The 20,012-nt window shown below is 38.4% G+C and overlaps 1 protein-coding gene across 1 annotated transcript in view; it reads left to right on the top strand.

Moving 5' to 3' along the window:
- Positions 1 to 11,139: 11,139 nt before the first annotated feature.
- Positions 11,140 to 20,012, top strand: part of LOC108975406 (protein PF14_0175) — a 13,183-nt gene continuing 4,310 nt past the window's right edge. The window contains exons 1-3 of the mRNA XM_018943876.1: positions 11,140 to 12,410; positions 13,374 to 14,660; positions 16,548 to 18,104. Coding sequence (XP_018799421.1) covers positions 11,603 to 12,410; positions 13,374 to 14,660; positions 16,548 to 18,104 — 3,652 coding nt within the window. The 5' untranslated portion in view covers positions 11,140 to 11,602. The remainder of the gene's footprint in view (positions 12,411 to 13,373; positions 14,661 to 16,547; positions 18,105 to 20,012) is intronic.

Raw genomic sequence — 20,012 nt, forward strand, 5'->3', positions numbered from 1 at the left:
AACCACTCCAATCTCCACACTTCCATTCATGCCGACAAGAGAGGCCTTTCTGTCCAAAAAATAACTCCGCCAAAGAGTAATTTCCGGACAGCCAAGCTCCTCCAGCCGTTGTACCACTCGATCCCAGCTTAGGTAGTCAAACGCCCCCTAGAAGTCAACAAATATGCCAAGGACATACTTGTTGACATTCTTCCTAACGACATCCTGAACATAAAACCAAGCATTCTCTATACTGCGTCCTTTCCGGAACCCAAACTGCCTATCCGACCACATACCCCGCGTTAGCTCCTGAAGTCGTTCCACCATGACTCTTTCCAGTACTTTTCCAAGTACTGGAAGGAGACTGATACCTTCAGCAGAGGAACAACCCTAGCACTTTTCCACTGACGTGGAAAGTATCCCTCCCAAACGCACTTATTATAAATGGCCTCCAGGTATTTCGGAATGAACTTCCACAAGCTTTTACACATCTCTCCGTTCAAACCATCAACACCCGGGGACCGTTTAGACCTAACCAGGCCAAAGRCGKACCCCAACTCCCCATCATCTAATGGAGGAACAGGCACCTCTTGTGCTTGAGGTACCTGCACTTCCGACCTAGGAAAGAACGCACCGCACACTCTCTCCACGACGATAACAGAGTGTCACCGGTATTCCCAACACCGCATCCCTAACGGAGAGTTCATATTGGTTCCAGTCAGCACCAGAGGTACGCCATTGCCGCAATGGACTCTCATAAGGCAAGGGAGAGGATCGAGGGGTAATCATAATTTGAATCAAATTATGATCACCCTCCCTTAACCTCCCATCTAACACTGAAAGCCCTACTTGCTGCCTCATTCATAAGCGTCACGTCAATGTCGCTCATGCCCCCAGGCCCATCGAACGTATACCACTCGCTCGGCTCATTCAAAATGTGGAGGCTATTAGCCACCACCCATTCGCCTAATGCCTCACCTCGACTGTGGCTTTGGTATCCAGACGAATGCCTTGATACCTTGCTAAACCACATCGAGGACGAGGCATTCGCATCCAGCCCTAGGATAAATGGGCTACTACTCGCAAGTAGTAGTAGCTTATCCATGTAGCCCAGGTAGGGCTCTAGGGGCTCGCTATATTTACAATATAAACTAGCGACAATCATCCTACCGAACTCCCCTTCTACAGCTACACATACACCCAGTTGTGAAGAATCCACAACTACACAATCGTATCGTGGATTATTCACAACTATTGCGGCGTTAGCTCTAAGGTCAGTGAAGACCTTAAAACCCCCAGGGGGACCCCGAACCACACCATTGGTGGCGTAGGGCTCCTGGAGTAGAGCAATACCGCACCCACCCTCAACCATACAACCCCCCCACTCACACATCACGGCATAGGAGCCCTGACAGTTWAGTTGGATGATCCCACCCATCAGTGTCTGGCGAGGGCGCGCTCAACAAGACCACAATATATAGGGCAGGCAGCTGACATCATAAGAAGCCCAGCTGGTCTCCCAGCTTTGTGGCCTTCTTGACCGCACCTCCGGCAGACATGTTTTGTACCCCTACACTCTTTCACCCTGTGGTCAAATCCCATGCACCGGAAGCAGCCAGCGACGGGGCTATCCGGTCGCACCCGGAAGGAGAACCACATAATGTAGAACCTACCTGCCTCCAGGAGGGCGGACATCAACTTGTCCGTACCCTCAAGGACGACATTGGTGCTACCGTCAGGGGTCACCTTCCAGGGACGACTGACCAKCCTTACGTCCGACCTCTGGGACGCCGGGCTGAAATCCTGGAGGTTCAGCCGRAGTAGCTCCTCCATGAATTCTTCATGGGGAATCTCCGTATGGACCCCCTGGACTACAACCTGACGACCCAACTTCCGGTTGACRGAGACGTCCAACCCCACCTCCCCAAATTTGCTGTTATTCGCCACTCTCTTTTTCTCAAGAGCAGAGGGAGTGCGAATAACCGCCCCACCACCCTTAATTGGTCTCACTTCRTGGACCCTCACACCAAGTGAAGCACCCACCTCCTTGACCACTTTATCGATAACTTCCTTAGAGGAAGTTGTCGGCCCCTTACTCCTGACCACGACCGGCCAGGTTTCGACAGGCTTCGGCGCCACCGGTGCAATTGCTTCCAGCACAGGGGCTCGAGGCGCAGACATCGGTGCCGACGGAGCCGGCATTGACCTGCTCGGCGTCGAGGAGTGTCTCCCACAACTTCCTCTGAGGGCATCTACCTGACCGCGAAGATGGGCATTCTCGGTTATTACCGTCATCARGAGTGCCTCATATTTTGAGGCAAGCTCCAACAGCCCCTTCGCAGTCCCTACATCAAAATTCTCTCCCTCTTTTTTGGCACTCGAGACGCGAGTGCCCGCTTTCGTAGCGCCCTCCGACCCAACGCCTTTGACCAAAGCGCTAGCCGGGTGGGCTTTCACAGCGGCATCCACACTTCCACTACCGCTCCCTCCCTCGTTACGCGACGACCCCTTACGCGCATCCGCTTTCTTGATGGTGGCCATGATGGCACTTCCACCACAACACCCGCTCCCTCCCTCGTTGCCACTTACAGTACGCGGCGACCCCGCACGCGAAACCGCTTTCTCAGCGGTGGCCAAGTTGGCACTCCCGCCATAACTCCCGCTCCCTACCCCTACCTTACTCCCGTCCTCTAGTCGCGGCGACCCCAAACGCGCCTTACTACGCGGTGGAGACCTTACCGCTCCCGTCGTCTCCCCCTCACCGCCCGACGTGGAGTCATCCACGACTGTAGAAACGGCGGAATCTTCGCTTCCAGCGAGGGTTTTGTCCTCCTCTTCCGTCCAGGGGGCATCTCGCTTCCCGACTACCCTCTCAGCCGATTCGCCGGCGTACCACTAACGCAGAAGGCTCTTGGTCAGAAAGATTCTGGAGCAGCTGCTCTCCAGATGCGTGCGTCTGAACGAAGGCCCGCTCAATAAAAGCGACCACCCAAGCGGTCGATTATAGCGCGAACGCAGTGGCACAGCCCACAACCCCAACCAGCAGTCGGATWAAGGCCACTCAATTGGCCGCCGGACGGACAATGTCCCCGTAACGGTCCGGAGTCGACCGATGTGGCGCTGAGCCGAATCGCACCGTGGGCTAAACGGTACGCCTTTACGACCGTTGGTCCTCACARGAGTCRCARWCTCCAACGCTRGACAGACGCCTGCACCCTTTGGGCAATCCTGTCCAGATCCTCTTGACACTGAGCCAACTAGGCGCCAGTTGCACGGCACAGAACTACTGTAAGGAAGTTCAGTCAGCAAGAATGCCAACAACACGGCGCTGCACTGGAACCGTGCAAAGCTTCCGYCAATAACAACAACGTGGATGACCACGTTGTCCGTATAYACGGTAGTAATGATAAGTTACTTACCGCTATGCCCCAACGATTATGTACACAAAAATGCACAAAATTGTGTACCCGCACAAAATCACTCGCGGTCACTACCCCGCGAACGCACAAACAATTCCACCGGGCCGTTACGCACACGCGCCAGGCAATAACGGTGCCAGCTAATCGCGTAAACAAATAACCGCACAAAACAAAATCGCAAAAATAAATTCGCCGTAAAAACACTATGAAAAAAAAAAACACTATGACAATATCTCAACGATGCGCACGCACGTCTATCCGCGTCGACAGTCAACTAACCGGAGCTTACTCTTGTATAACCTAAGGAGGAGACCTAGTCACCGATGTCCAGAGCATACTAAAATTATGAAGGCAGCACACCGCCAGCATACTGAATGGCAGTGAAAGAATAACGCCAGGAGAAGGCCAACCCGATTCCCCAATCGACGACGATGAACCAGACGTTCCATTGCCCGACCATAAAGAAGTTCGAATAGCGATTATGCGTGTTAAGTACAACAAAGCGGCGGGAGCCGATGGATTGTCAGCCAAGCTATTCAAACACGGCGGCGAAGACCTGATAACGAGACCGCTTTAAGGTTCTATCGAGCGTATTGCGTGAAAGATTAAAGCCCACCGACAACAAAGTGATTGGGCCTTATCAGTATGGCTTTAGATCTGGCGAATCAACCACTGGCCAGATATGTACCATGCGCCAAATCATGAAAAAGAGCAGTGAAAAGAGACTCGACACTCACCACCTCTTTGTCCATTTCAAAGTTGCCTTTGACAGCATGAAAAAAAGCTGTCTTTATGTCGTGATGTCTGAATATGGTATTCCCGCAAAATTAATACGGTTGTGTAAACTGACTTTGAGCAACACCAAAAGCTCCGCCCAGATCGAGAAGGCGACATAACTTAATCGAGCAGGTACAATCTTCGATAAGAGTGTACAGCTACTGAGATTTGCTGATGATATTTGTATTATTGGCCCATGGGTATGCGACGAACGAGAGCAAGATGAAATATCTTCTGTCATCAAATAAACAGTCGTCGCACTAGCGACTAAGCACACACGTCACTATTGACAGTCACAACTTCGAAGTTGTAGATAATTTCGTCTATATTATAACCAGTATTAATACCAACAACAATGCCAGCCTTGGAATCCAATGCAGGATATATCTTATCAACACGTGCTACTTCGGACTGAGTAGGCAATTGAGAAGTAAAGTTCTCACTCGAGGAACAAAAACAAACTCTATAAGTCACTCATTATTCCCGTCGTGCTATATAGTGCAGAGGCATGGACGAAGTCAACATCTGAAAACGAGAGAAAAGAAAGAAATACTTATGGGTCTTTGTGCGTTGGCCATTTCGAATATCGTTCATTCTTCAGCGAATTAAAAGAAAGGAGCTACGCTGGCAAGGTGATGTCGTCCGAATGGACGAAAACACTCCAGCTCTGAAAGTATTCGACGCAGTATCTGGCGGGGGAGCAGAGGAAGAAGAAGACCTCCACTCCATTGGAAGGACCAGGAGGAGAAAGACCTGGCTTCGCTTGGAATCTCTAACTGGCGCCACCATCCGAAAAGAAGAAACGACTGGCGCGCTGTTGTTAACTCGGCTAATACTGTATAGGTAAGCGGTTTCTACGACAGTAAAGTAGAAAAATGAGTCGTGGAAGAAATTCATATTCATTTTGTATTAATATAAATTCCGCAAAACTATTCGTGTTAAATGAGGACGCAAATTCCTCAACTCTTCTTTTTCACTCAAAGTAGTATGTAACATTTGTGTGCTTCCTCAGATCATCTGATTTATAAGCGCTGTGTTTGTATAACAGCAGCTATATTTCACAAGTCAAGTTTTTCTAAGCTGTGCTGAGTCAGGTATGCCTTACTGAACTTTTAGTCCAAAAAATTTAAGGATAAACAAAAATAATTTGTTGGAAATACCAGACGAGCTATTCACATACTTACATTATACTATTTATAATATATATATAATATGTATATATAAACAGAAATAATTTGTTTCAAATATCAGATGAGCTATCCACATACATTTTATGCATATTCAAGTGGGACGCAACAGCCTGTCAAGCGACATATATATGTGACCTGGTCTACGGAAAGGAGGCTGAGGTGTCAAAAAATCAATTTTCACTTTTTAGTTGATTCGGATGGAAGATGAGATGCTTTTTTTTTTTAACAGCTGTTTCCCAGAAAACTAGTTTTCGCACGTTAGCTCCCTTTTCGTAGACCAGGTCACATATATTGAAATCGATAGTGAAAAAACTTTAAGCTGAAATTTAATATATTTTTTAAGCATTATATTTGAATTACAATGTCTTTTTATTAATTTGTAAAAATACCTACCCTAATAATATTAATCAAACTCACCTTAATCTATTACTATAAGTTAACAAAATTATACACCTCTTTTTTATTTTTTATACATACATACATACTTATATTTCCACTATTTTATCACGTTAGCTTAAGTTTTAGGATAAGTTAAATATGAACTGGAATAAATAAATTGTAATTAGACTGGAGTCGATATCGCACGCGTTTCCTTTCTTTCGCTAATTTTTCGTCGCAATTATCGCAAGTTTAAGTGTTCGGTACAGGCAATTGGTTGAATTTTAATTTTAGTGCTATCACGCATCCCTACTATTACTTTTAGATCTCAAAAACGCTTGAGAACTTTTCAAAAGTTAAAAAAAAAATCGGTGGAAATATGGAACCATTTACAAACACATTTCTTTAATTATATAAAGTAGCTATCACATACTTAATAATTCGTGCTACATCAGTTTCATCTGAACGTTTATTTTGAAAAGCTAAGCAGCCATTGAATAAACAAATAGAATAGAATTATATTGTTGCAAAGTCAATGAAAAAAAAATATTGGGGTTTGTAAAATCTAACTAAATATTTTAAAGAATGCGTTTTTTATTTACATTCTATTAGATTATTTTAAACTGATGAATACTATAATTGTTTAACCCTTTATTAAACACGGTTATTCCTCAAATTCATTTAGGAAAGTTTTATTTAATGATATGCTTTCAAAACTAGCATATGAACACGTTTCGTTGTATCATATCGACTAAAAGTGCCCATATACGACACACAAGTGCGTTCGATCGGTATGTATGCGCATGCGGTTTACTCGTGTATGGGCTTGTGCTCGTACCGATCCATGTTCGCGAAAATGTTAGATTTTTTACGATCAGTGTGCGCACGTGTGTATCGTGTATGGCGTTGTGTGCGCACAAAATCTAATTTCTCTCGTGTCGCCGAGTAGTGAAGATCGCGGACGAACAATGGCAAGTGTTAAATGGGGAGCCTGCTTTAGAGGCTTCAAAAAATCAAATTTTTGGAGGATTTTTTTGGCTTTATACTTATATATTTCAATATCTTTCACAAATTTTTTGGATACGAAATCTTTGATATTCTGCCTTTGGGAAGCAATTGCCCGATGCGTCTCGCAAGTGCATTTTTCATACGGCGGGAGGGATGCAGGTCGCAATTTCTATCGGAAACAAAAAATTTAAAGAGATTCATATTTTTTAATAATTTAAATTAAGATTTTTTTTAAATTGAAAAAAGTGGTTTTTCACCAAAAACATTTTTACTTTAGTTTTTTAAAAATATGTTTAAACTTAATCTTTTAAATTTTTTTTTTTTGCTGTTTTTAGCTTAAATAGAAGATAATTTTATGCCAATGATGATAAACTTTGCCCTAATTCCATACGACGTTTAGTTTTTTTCTATCCTGCCCGCCAATTTAGAACATCGTAAAATGAAAAACCGAGAAATCGCGCTTCAAAGTTTTCGCTTTTGCCTAAGCGCTCATAGATCTGCTAGACGCTCGGTCACTATTTCCCTTCTAGCTTCGACAATATTTCGAATTCCAATCTATAACTTTGGGGAAATAGTGTTAGATAATTTTTAAAGAGATTTAAGCAAAAACAAAATCGATTGTTTGAAGCTTCTAATAAAGATTTCTTATCAGAATTTATTGATCTTATAAAAAAATTAAGTGGCAAATTGGCAAACGAAAAGTGATAAATATAAAATTGAGACAAATAAAATTTGGAATAACTCATTAACAAAATACAAAGAAACAGATAAAACCGCTACATTAGAAATAAATTCGAAGAAATGTTCTGCTTGTCTGTCGCACATGTTAACTGTGTGAAGAACGAACGCAAAATGGATTTGTGTATCGCATATGGACGAAATGAATTCACACAGATCGAACGCACATTTGTGTCGCGTACATACCCACTTTATCCGTGCGATTCTGTACTGTGATACAGTATCAGTAAGTGACAGTCACAAATTCAATTACACTTCATTATTCAGAGATGTTTTTAAAACTTGAAAGAAAACAAATATAACAAATATGCTATAACATAGTCAAAAAACATAATTATCAATCAAAAATAAAAATATATGTTGACTTTGTTTCATAATATTTGCGAAATTTATGTAAAATTGATTGCTTTTTAACCTTTTCGTGTTTGAGTTGCTTACAAAATATAAAAAAAGACAATCGATTAATATCTATTTCTATTCAGTATATTCGAAATGGCAGTACATTCTTTTTAGTTTTGTGACCTGCTGACTATCATGTTTTAAATTTGAGGCAATATTTTGAGACTAATGATAGAGACTGTTTATATAATACTATGTTCGGACCGACAACGAAAACATGTTTTTGTGGGAAAAACTGGTTTTCGCACGAAAACTTGTATTTTCGTCCATCTAAAATCTGTCAAACAAAAACACAGTTTTCGCTGAAAACTTCTTGAAAACTTACATTCCACTCACTGTAATCGGTGCCTGCTCTAGTTTAATCGATGTTTTTGGAAGACATGTTTTGCTGGCCCTAAAATGTCATTTGTTGACATTCCACTTACAAATACAGCTGTCGGTTGATATTCTCATATTATGGGGATTCTCTGGCTCTTGCAAAACCTTGCACCGTGCAGAAATTGCAGAATTTTCCCTTTGTTGCAAGGGCACAACATCAAACACCCGCAGAAAATTAATTGCATTGACTGACATCATATATCACTCCTCCAATGTGTGCTCTCTTGGTCTTGCATATTTCGGTATAGGATTTTTGCATATTGTCATAGATAACGTGATCAGAATCTATTTTCTTGCCTCTCACTTGTCAGCTGGCAGGGACCCTGATCTGTTTTCTCAGCTGGCAACAAAGCACAATCAGGGTCTCGTCAACCAGCAGTTAGTGAAAAAGGCGGGATGCCAGAAGAGCAGCGCTATAATTACTTGACGAAATTAGTGTGAAATGAAATTTCATTGAACTGTGCGAAAATATTTTGTCAAAATACATGTTTATGTAAATTAATTAATGATTTTGCATTTTAGCATTTATATATGTATGCATTTCCAAAGTGTTTAATTTAGTGTTTTGTATAATTTATGACATACCCAAGCTAATAATTTTCAGCAGTGGCATCCTTGGCAAATGTTATAAAAAATGCGAGTTTTGACAGCTCTCTCTCGAACCAAAGAGTCTCGTATCAAGTTATCTATGATATAGTGTCATCGTGCAATTTTGCAAGAGCAAGAGAATGCCGCTTTTGATAGTCAGGGATAATGGGATGCCCAACTTATTCCACTGTGAGAGCGCCTCAAACTAAGCGTTTTTTATAACATTTTCCATTATGGCCAGATCTCACCAAATAAGAATTTTTGGACATTTTAAATTAACATACCCAACATTTATTAAGATTGCAAATTATTATATATTGGACTTTTAATATATGGCGAAACTACTTAATTCCTTTTTTAGGATTTTATGGCGAAATTTAAATATATATCATTAAACGTTTTGTAATTTGATGCATAATAGAATTAATATTCTATTACAAATGATTAAAAACATTTATAAATTGAGAACTAACAGGCTTAATTCACCTTAATAAGTATTGAAATATCGAAAGTCAGTTGTTTGAATACGGATATACCATAAAATCATAAAAGAGGAATGAAGTAGTTTCGCCATATATTAAAAGTCTAATATATAATAATTTGTAATCGTAATAAATGTTGGGTATTTTAATTTATCTGACCATAATTTAAAATGTTATAAAAACGCTTATTTTGAGGCGCTCTCACACTGGAATAAGTTGGGCATCCCATTATCCCTGGTTGTCAGTGAAAACTCATCGAAAACACACATTGTCGGTCCGAACGACTTAGATTCCACAACATACAAATGTCTTTTCAAAATGTTTTCAATGTCGGTCCGAACATAGTATTAGTGAATAGTAACTAGTCGCAAATTGAGACTTTACCTCAAAATTTCTCAAATAGAGACTACAGACTGGTTACATAATCCCGCTATTAAAGTAGATCAGTTTCAAATCACTTCGATGAACTGATCATATTTGTATGGCGAAATCTTGATAAATTTATAGGATTAGTATGATAAACCACTCAACAGCAGAAATCGTGTGATTAAGATTTTATTTCGGCTATGTAATACAATACAATATTACAAAGTTTTTGCCTTTTCCTAAATTTGCTGATGATGATATATTTATCCAATGAAGTTTCAGTAAATCATTTCGAGTAAACCTTTGGGCTGGGATTTAGAATAGCATCCCCGGATTTTGGGGATAAAATGGGTATCACTGGAAGAAAATTTATTAAAGATAAAAAGTTGCAGAAGGAGTTCTCCGCGAAAGAACTCTGACCACCCCGCGCCACGCTTCAAAAAAAAATAACCCTAGCCGATCCAACACCGAGGTGCTCAGAGTTCAATTGCAGTATTTGGACGATTTATTATGAAAGACAAAATATGTTATGAAAATATATATCATGATAATCTTTTTGTGAGCATAGTATAAAATCAAAAGTGCGTGAAAACATTTATTAAGAACATGGCACTTCTGTACTGCGATTTCTATGACAGTAAGATATATAATATGTATAAGTCAAGTTCTAACAATAACAACAGAGCATATACGACGTGAGCCACTGTGTTCCATTTGTTTTTCTCTTTTGTTCAAGTGTTGCTTTCTTTATACAAATTTTGTGGTTAATTTATGTGTAACAAACGGCTTTCTGAATGTTGAATAAAATACCTCTTTATATTGAATGCCAATGTGAATAATTATACAAAACTTAGCCACAATTCATTATGGCGTGAAATTAAAGAGAAAAAAATTTCAATTTGTAATGAAGTTTTTCTATGCTTTGTAATAGTATGTGCTCAATAAGCTGTATTGATACACATTAAGTAACACGCTGCAAACAGTACTATAATGGTAAAAAAGATTTAAAAGTTATCAGCAAGTTGGTTCGACTCGGCCATTGTATTTGCCACATTTAATATTGCCAACCCAAATTGAAATCTTAAATTTAATGAACTTTTACTTATATTCAATAATTTTATTACTGAATGTTTCACCAGATTTTGTAATAAACGATATGAAAGTCAATTTATCATTTAGTTTTTCAAAAGGATTGCTTATTATTTCTTAAAAATTAATCTCCAAATATAAATTGAATACGAATAGTTGCATAGTTTTAGTACATATAATTGCCGATGTTTTATATTGTTCTCTTATACACATATTTGGTAGAGATGGCAATATTAGGAGAGTATCAAGGTGGTGCATTACTCTTTTTTTATTTCGTGTATAGCTTTTACTTTGGCTTTGTGAGTAACGAAGTTATTTTAAAAAATCAGAATTTTTATGCATTTGTAGCTTTTTACCTCAAGCATTAAAAAAATTTTATTTCTCTGCCAAGTTTCGATTTATGCCAAATCTTCAAGCATGAATTGGAAAATTAGCTCTTGGTAGAAATTATCAAATATCTGCATTATTTTGCTTTCTTACGAACATTGACGTGATTTTGTTTAACGTTATCTTGAGCCAAAGAGATTAGCATTAATAGTAAAAGAGTACTTAATTTCATCTGTAAAATCAAGTGGTAATAGTGTAATATAATGATTTATACTGTCAAGATATTACTATATCAAAGAACAACTTCAAATATTGTGTGAATATACAATTTTACAAGCGGTTAAATAATGTTCTGTTTAGAACTACATATATACTAATTGAATTTAAAATAATCAACTTAAAATTTACATATTTATTAAAAAGTATCATCATTCAATAAGTTGGCGACGAATTGTATTCATATTTAAATTGATAATATTTGGTGATGAGTACTTCACCGGTTCCGACGTTGGACATGACTATTAAATGTCAAAGTCCGCTTAAACTATATTATTACCAGTTACCGGACGGAATTTCCAATATTAGTAACACCACAGCTTCTAACTGTGATAATATAATGCGTTATAGTAGATCGAAACTCTTCGATCTTCGCAACGAAACAAATTCTCGTCGCCGACCTGAATATGACCTAAGAGCTGAATTGCAATCGCTTGGTGTTTGGAAGTTTAATGCCAGTGGCAACTGTCTCCAAAATAATGCAGGTTCCAATAACGAAGGAACCGCCGTATCTAGCAACGCATATGTCGCTAACCATACAGCACAATTATCATCGGGGAATTTGAATGTACGAGCACAACGTTCTCCTGGAAGTCGTGAAACTACATTAAACATTTCGAATTCTTCGCAACATACTACTTCTTATCACAATCTTCATAAGACGTATATAGATCATCGCAGCATTTCTTCATCACATCTTATGCCAGCGTTTGCTAAAAGACGTATTGCTGCTTCTTCTGCACCTTCTAGTAATGGTGCTATTGTGGGATCACAAAATTTATCGAGCAGTGGAAATTCCTCTTATGGTCCCAATTCTCCCGTCGATACACGTTCGCAAACGCCAACAGAAGTCAAAGATGGTTTATTTTACAGTAATATTTCCGGTGTAAATAACGGGAATATGCGTCAACGAAACAAGGATCAATTATACGATTATCGTCAACGCGGAAGTAGCGGCGGTCCGATCACTGGAAATGACCCTAAAATGTTTATATCACCTCAGAGAAAACTTTTAGGTATGCAAAAACTCAAATAAAGTTTTTTTTTTAATTATTGCGTACTTTTTTTTTTTAATATTGCGTACTTTTTTTTTTAAATATTGCGTACTTTTTTTTTAAATATTGCGTACTTCTTTTTTAAATATTGCGTACTTTTTTTTTTTAAATATTGCGTACTTTTTTTTTTTAAATATTGCGTACTTTTTTTTTTAAATATTGCGTACTTTTTTTTCAAATATTGCGTACTTTTTTTTTTAAATATTGCGTACTTTTTTTTAAATATTGCGTACTTCTTTTTTAAATATTGCGTACTTTTTTTTTTTAAATATTGCGTACTTTTTTTTTAAATATTGCGTACTTTTTTTTTTTAAGTCTGAAATATGAACTATTAGTGTCCAGGTTGTAGTCACAGTGAATAGTGTGTCAGATGAGTAATATTAAGAAGACAAATAAATACTATTGTCATAAGACGAATCATACGTTATTTTTCCAAAAGCAGCTTTTGATATGGCTAAAACTTATTTGCGGAACTCGTATGCAAAACACTCAGTCAAAGTAAATTATAAGGTGCTCTCACCCAATGTTGTTCATTGAAATATTGAATTAACTCCTATGAGTTCTTACAGAAATGTTTAATATTATTTTCACCTTCAAATTCTATGTCTTGTAAATATTGTAAAATATGAAATGCAACCATAACAATATATGAACACAGACTCCTGCATAGGAGAGCAGCTTTAAAAATTTCACCAATTTGGTAAAATATTTGTGTGCAAAAATGTTCCCTACTTTTTTCTTTCGTTACTTGTAGTAACTATAAGTTTTTCACATGCGACTGTTCATATATTAAATTTTCTTGGCAAATTTGTATTTGTAATGGATTTGAAAAAATTTACGTTATTTTAAAGTTTTCCCAAATTGAGTGCTATGAGTTATTTTTTAACCCTTAATTTCTGAACGTAATATTTTTCTCTCTTACAGAGCAAGACCGCGAGCGGGACAAAGAACAAGAACTTCAGTCTGACAGTAGACGACTATCATCACCCATATCTCTAGGCTTATGTAGGTATAGCCAGAATAACGGTGGAATCGCTCAAGAACGTAGAATCGGAAGCGGCCGTCTGCTACCCCGCGACGTAAACTGGGATTATCGTGCTTCTCAAGACAGAGATAAAGGCCAAAGCTTAAGCACTGCCACAATTCAAGATAAAGAGGTATTAGCACCAAATCATTTAGGTCAGGCTCGAGGGGGGGGGCGGTATTCAGACCGAACTTCGGTTGGAAATGGATACTCAGATCGACGACATTTGGAACGACGTAGCGGTGGTGACAATGACAATGTGCGAGATAAATATGAATTCGTAAGCAATGCTCAGACCCCAAATTCTCATGGTGGTGGTACTAGACGAGACATATATGGTGCTGATTCTTCTTTAAATCAGCATTCTATATCTCATCGTAATAGACGGAACCAGAAATATCATGATAGGAATGAAGAACCTGAATGGTTCAGTAGTGGTCCAACATCTCAACATGATACAATTGAATTGCGTGGATTCGAAGAAATTGATGACCAATACAATGAAAGCTCTAACGAAGGTATTGGTACCACTAAGCGCACACATTTTCCAAATTCGTCGCGAAAAATAAGTGAAAGTTCATCATCTCGCGAGAGCAGTACTTTGAATTTGTCTAGAACGAAGTCAAAAGAGCAATTACATCTATTATTAGATCAAGAGAATGGTGCCAATAAAACCCTAACTTTATCACCAGGCACTTTGCCATCCGGCAACAATATAATTTCTTTTGAAAACATAGATTCTCAGCGTGAGGAAGAGGGAAGTAAAGGGTTAAAAGACAATGGTGAGAGCAAAAAGAACGCTAAACGATTAGGACGAAGCGATGAAGCATTTGATGCGACACTTCCAGATTTTATGCTCGAAACTGAAGAAATTTCAAAAAAGTCGAACACTTCCAGAGATTCAGAGTTCAATTTTGATGTCTTCCTAAATCCTAATCTTGATCCGCTTAAACACTCGTTAATGCGTGGAGACAATTCCAATAATGAGAATGCAGTAATAGGTAGCTCTCGATTTAGCCGTTGGTTCGCTAATAAAACTGTAGGTAACGAAGGACAGTTAGGAAATTGCAATGCAAACAATACAGCTATGGATTTAATTGGCAATGACACCAAAAATGAAAGTAATACTCTGATGGAATTTCTTAACAAACTCCCAGCTTTACCGGATTCTGTTATAACGCAAAAAGGTACATATTTGTTATTTGACAATATTAAGGGGTTAAGTGTAGTCAAAGGTTTGAAAAAATGGCAATTTAAATATTTTCTTCCGTAAATCTTCTAGTTTTATAAAAGTAATATCCTAATATAATTAAAAAAGATATCGACTTGGCAGAAATTTGAATAAAAATTTATCAAGTATATTGTGGAACCCAATATTTAGTTTACATTTACTTGTATGTTGGTATACATTCTTACTCTACCGATTTACAGTAACGGACAATAAAATATAATCAGTGGGTTTCTTTAAAAGCAACGGTATAATTTTTTTTGTTGAACATTTTCATTTATGGAGTAACTCTTTTGCATAGTAACAAATGCAATCATTTATAGGAAAGAGGGAAGGATTGGGGAGTTAGACAGCTCACTGTAATTTAAAAAGTGTAAAAGTGTGCTTTGCGTATAATGAAAAATATAATAGAATCAATAGCGAAGTGATTTCATAAACAAAAAATATTGATACTGCCTATATTAAATTTATTATATCTGTGTAATGAATATTTGTATGGAATATGCATTTATGTAGGAAAATAGGTCGAGCAAAATATTGTAGGGAGGAAGAAAAATTTGCGAAAAAAGACTCACACGTAAAGAGAAATTGCAGACATATTAAATATGTTCCAAAAATTTGTGTTTAATGCCTAAAATTTTGGGAAAAAAAGCTTGAGACCGCAAAAAAGACTGCGCAAGTCGATCAATACGAATGAATGAATGATTGTCACTGTGCGATCCGTTTAAAACCGTTGCAGCCATTCAACAAGAATTAGGTGCACAAATTTCTTCAAGAATGGTATGAAGATGACTTGTAGGAAAGCATCTCTTTGGCACATTTTCCCCAAAGGGTGGTTTCTGTAAAATTTTGTTTTAAATTGTAAGATATTATTATTCTTTTGCTTTGTTCTCCGAATTTTTTAAATATCTATTTTACTTTTGTTTTCGCAATATTTTTTTTTTTTTTTGTCAATATTTTTACTGTTACCGATAGCACTTGACATGAAGTAAATAGTAACAATTTATTTTAGTTGAATTAAAATCACATTCATATTATTTTATACATAGAACGAAAAAATAGTAGTAAGGATGATTCTGTTTTATTGCGCGTAATTGTATATAATATCGACTGAATAAAGGCGCACTCAATAATTATGACATTTCTTATTGTTATTCTGCCTTTGTTGCTGATGAAAAGACCGATAAAAATAGTTTCCGTGACACCAAAACCGATACAGTGTCTGTTTAGAACTTTAAACCTATATTATCTGAAATCATGACATTACTACATTTTTTCATCGGTTTCAATCCCGACTCCGACAACTATTGGATTCTGGAACACCCCTGAACAATTTTAAAAGTAATTTGTGTGTGTTGATCCAGTTTCAAACGAGGCTCCTTGCGATGACCATCACCAATTCTTGGATATTCAATCAATCAGTTTTATAAGTAGTTAATCGAGTGCCTGACCGAGGCTTGTCTTTTTTTAAATTAATAAAGTGGTGGCCTCAGGAATTTTATTTCCATTGGTGAAATATCAACAGTTTATTGATTATAAAAAAATCGCAAATAATGAAGTCCTTCGATCAGGCAATAGCTTTTCAAGTTTTCAAGTAAGAAAAATCATTGAAATCTATTTCGAACTGTGGCATTCACCAGGTTAAAAACATAGTTAAACATAGAGAAAACACATTTAAAGTTCCAGGCTCAATTTGCTTTCCAACTCATATTATTTACATATATGAGATATTACACATCGCACGAAAAAGAACGATTTTTTGAAAATTCTAAGTACACTTAACCCCTTAAGTACAGTCCTCGCTTTTATTTATTTTTTTTATGCTTTTCTTAACTTCATTGTGTAGTGACCGCTATCACGAGTGTAGAGGAACTGGAAGCGCGTATGGGTGTCATGAATACAACAAATGAAGTCTTACCAGAGACACACCATGTCGATATACCTAACAAAAAAGATGAGGAAAGAGTGTTTGGTATGATTCCTTTAATTGCAAATGAGCAGTTAATCTCCGAACACCCTCAAGCTGCGGAAATTGAAGCATTTAAAAAGGTGCTTGAACAGCTAGGAACTGGGAATAAACAGCTACAGCAGCAGCATATCCATACACAACAGCTTGTACTACCACACAATCTGCAGTCAAATGTTTTGATATCTCCAAAACATCGATCTGACCTGATACCTCCGCTTAATATTATGCAAACAGGAGCTGCTCCAAATCTGTCACAACAAATAATTGTTAAGAATGATGAGGTGAAAAAGATTTTGCTTTCACAGGGATATCATCAGCAGCATCAAAGCAATGAAGAAATTAATATTTTGTCTCAGCCGCAGCCCCAGCCAATACCACTAACTGTATTGTTAGGGAATCATCCTCAAAAGCGTATAGAACAGAATTTGTTTCAAGGTATACAACGTGGTGTAGTGTCAATAAATTTTTTGGAACAGCAACTTAATAACCCGAATATGTCACCGCCTATAAAAGAAGCCATTACTACAGTTCTGCGTGACGCATCTACGATGGCAACAGTGCACAGCAATGTTCCACACAATCAACAGAGCTGTGGACCTATTGGACATCAACAACAGAACTCAGCTATACGTAACAGTAGTGGATCAATCCTTCATCAAGGCCTCAGTAATTCACCGATCCAACCGCCGCAGCAACAGCAGGTTTTGCAGCAAATTCAGAATGTCATGGTTCCTGGACAAAGAGAACGAATTTCACTTATGCCACATCCGGCTTCAAATCACCAAGCCATTCCGAGCCAACGAGAAATGCAATTTAACACACACACCATCATGCCAAATGCTACGCTAAAGAAAAAAATAGAGGAACAACAAGATTCAATTAGACGACGCCAAGAAAATTATCCACAGTCAAATACTACATTAGGATTAAATGAAGTAGATACGCAACAAAAGAATATTCAGCAAATGCAAATTTCAAGTAACATGCAACAGCAAACTGCAGGAACACAACAGCAAACTCAACCAACCCGACATATTAACTCACCTACGCCTTTGGCTTTTACACCAACCTCGGTGTTGCGTAAGATGACTGCTGAAAAAGATAATTCGAACTCAAATCCAACAACTCTACACCATAACATGTTGAACTCTGTTCAGCAGCAAAATAAAGCCATGGCACAAAATACATTTATAAATCCAACCAGCAACCAACATCAAATGCAACAGCCCACGTCCACTCTACCACGGATGATACTTGGTGGTAATAACACACAGCAACAACAACAGCAAATGAGTAACAATAATTCGTTGCCGCCACAATCCTTAAACCAAACACCACAGCAGCAAGCGGTCCAACCTTTACGCAACTCAATAACACCAATAAAATGGCCACTACATTTAGTAAATCAAAGTATCACTACTATTAAACCGATGGGTAAGCATATCAGCTGTTTAGAAATGGGTCAGACCCATATAAAAATATTTTGACAGTAACGATAAAATTTGTGGCGTTAATCTTATTTTTACTCAATTTAACCAGATTTTTTCACTCAAAATTGTCATTTTTTCCACGGCCCTGCTGACGCAGCAAATTTTTCGGTACAAACATAAATTATCTTTGCAAAAGCGAGTTCATTAGGAGCTTCTGACAAAAAAAAACCATGTAGAACTTCATCACAAAAAATTACAGCATCGAGAAAAAGTGCTACAGTAAATAGAAACAAAATTTTTTCTTTTTGTTTTTGCAAGTAACTTATTTTTTTTTTTAATGTAAAACGTAATTAATGATTGAAAGGTTTCGACTTCATTCGAAAGAAATTTGTAAACGAAAAAAATAATTTTAAAATTAATTGCTTTTGATCCAGTGCCAATTTAAGTTCCGCGAGGTGACTGTGACTAATACTTCGAAATTCAACTAAATCAATCCGGCAAAAACTAGTTTCGTTTATAGATATTTTAGTGCCAGATTGAAACTTTTTTAGAAACGCTTCTATTAGTTTCATCGGTATGTTTGTGACTTTTTACAGTGGCACTAAAGCCGAATGGCCCAGCGTCTAAATGTACAATTAACAGTTGTTACCAGTTTAAAAACATAGTTTTCAGAAGTTTTACACTCAATTTATTTAAAGCTGTAGCTGCTGTGAATGTTCCAAAGCGTCGGAGCATTTTTTCTAACTATCGAATAACTCGAAAAGTATCCGTCTTATTTAATTGAAATTTTCAGAGAACATTTCTAATTTATTATATTTAAATAATTCTCCTTATTCTTAATTGGCGCAGACACCGCTTAGTACTTTCAGAGCTGGAGTGTTTTCGTCCATTCGAACAACAAGACCTAGCCAGCGTAGCCGCTGCCTTTTAATTCGCTGAACTATATCAATGTCGTCATATATCTCATACAGCTCATCGTGCCATCGAATGCGATGTTCGCCGTGGCCACCGCGCAAAGGACCATAAATCTTTCGCAGAACTTTTCTCTCGACAATTCGCAACATCGACTCAACAGTTGTTGTCATCGTCCAAGCTTCTGCACCCTATAGCAGGACGGGAGCAGTGATTTGGTTTTTGTTCGTCGGGAGAGGACTTTGCTTCTCTATTGCCTACTCAGTCCGAAGTAGCACCTGTTGGCAAGAGTTATCCTGCTTTAGATTTCCAGGCTGATATTGTGGTGACGATATCAATATCATCGGCATACGCCAGCAGCTGTACACTCTTATAAAAGATGGTACCTGCTAGATTAAGTACTGCAGCTCGAACTATTTCCTCCAAAAGCAGGTTGGAGAAGTCGCACGATAGGGAGTCGCCTTGTCTAAAACCTCGTTTTGTATCGAACGGCTCGGAGAGCTCCTTCCCGATCTTGACGGAGCTTTTGGTGCTGCTCAACGTCAGTTTACACAGCCGTATTAGTTTTGCGGGGATACCAAATTCAGACATCGCGGCATAAAGGCAGCTTCTTCTCGTGCGGTCGAAAGCAGCTTTGAAATCGACGAACAGGTGTTGTGTGTCAATTCTCCTTTCACGGGTCTTTTCCAAGATTTGGCGCATGGTGAATATCTGGCGCAGATTGTGGGGTCTCCTTTTTTGAGGATTGGGCATAGCATACTTAAATTCTAATCGTTGGGAATGCTTTCGTCTGACCATATTTTACAAAGAAGATGATGTATGCTCCTTATCAATTCTTCGCCGCCGTGTTTGAATAGCTCAGCCGGCAATCCATTCTTCCTGGTCGGGAAATGAAACGTCTGCTCCATTGTCATCGATTGGGGAATCGGGTTCGCCTTCTCCTGACGTTGTGCGTTCACTGCAATTCAGAAGGCTGGAGAAGTGTTCCCTCCATAATTTA

This window comes from Bactrocera latifrons, unplaced genomic scaffold (assembly GCF_001853355.1).
Source record: "Bactrocera latifrons isolate USDA-ARS-PBARC rearing strain unplaced genomic scaffold, ASM185335v1 scaffold_641, whole genome shotgun sequence".
NCBI classification, from domain to species: domain Eukaryota; kingdom Metazoa; phylum Arthropoda; class Insecta; order Diptera; family Tephritidae; genus Bactrocera; species Bactrocera latifrons.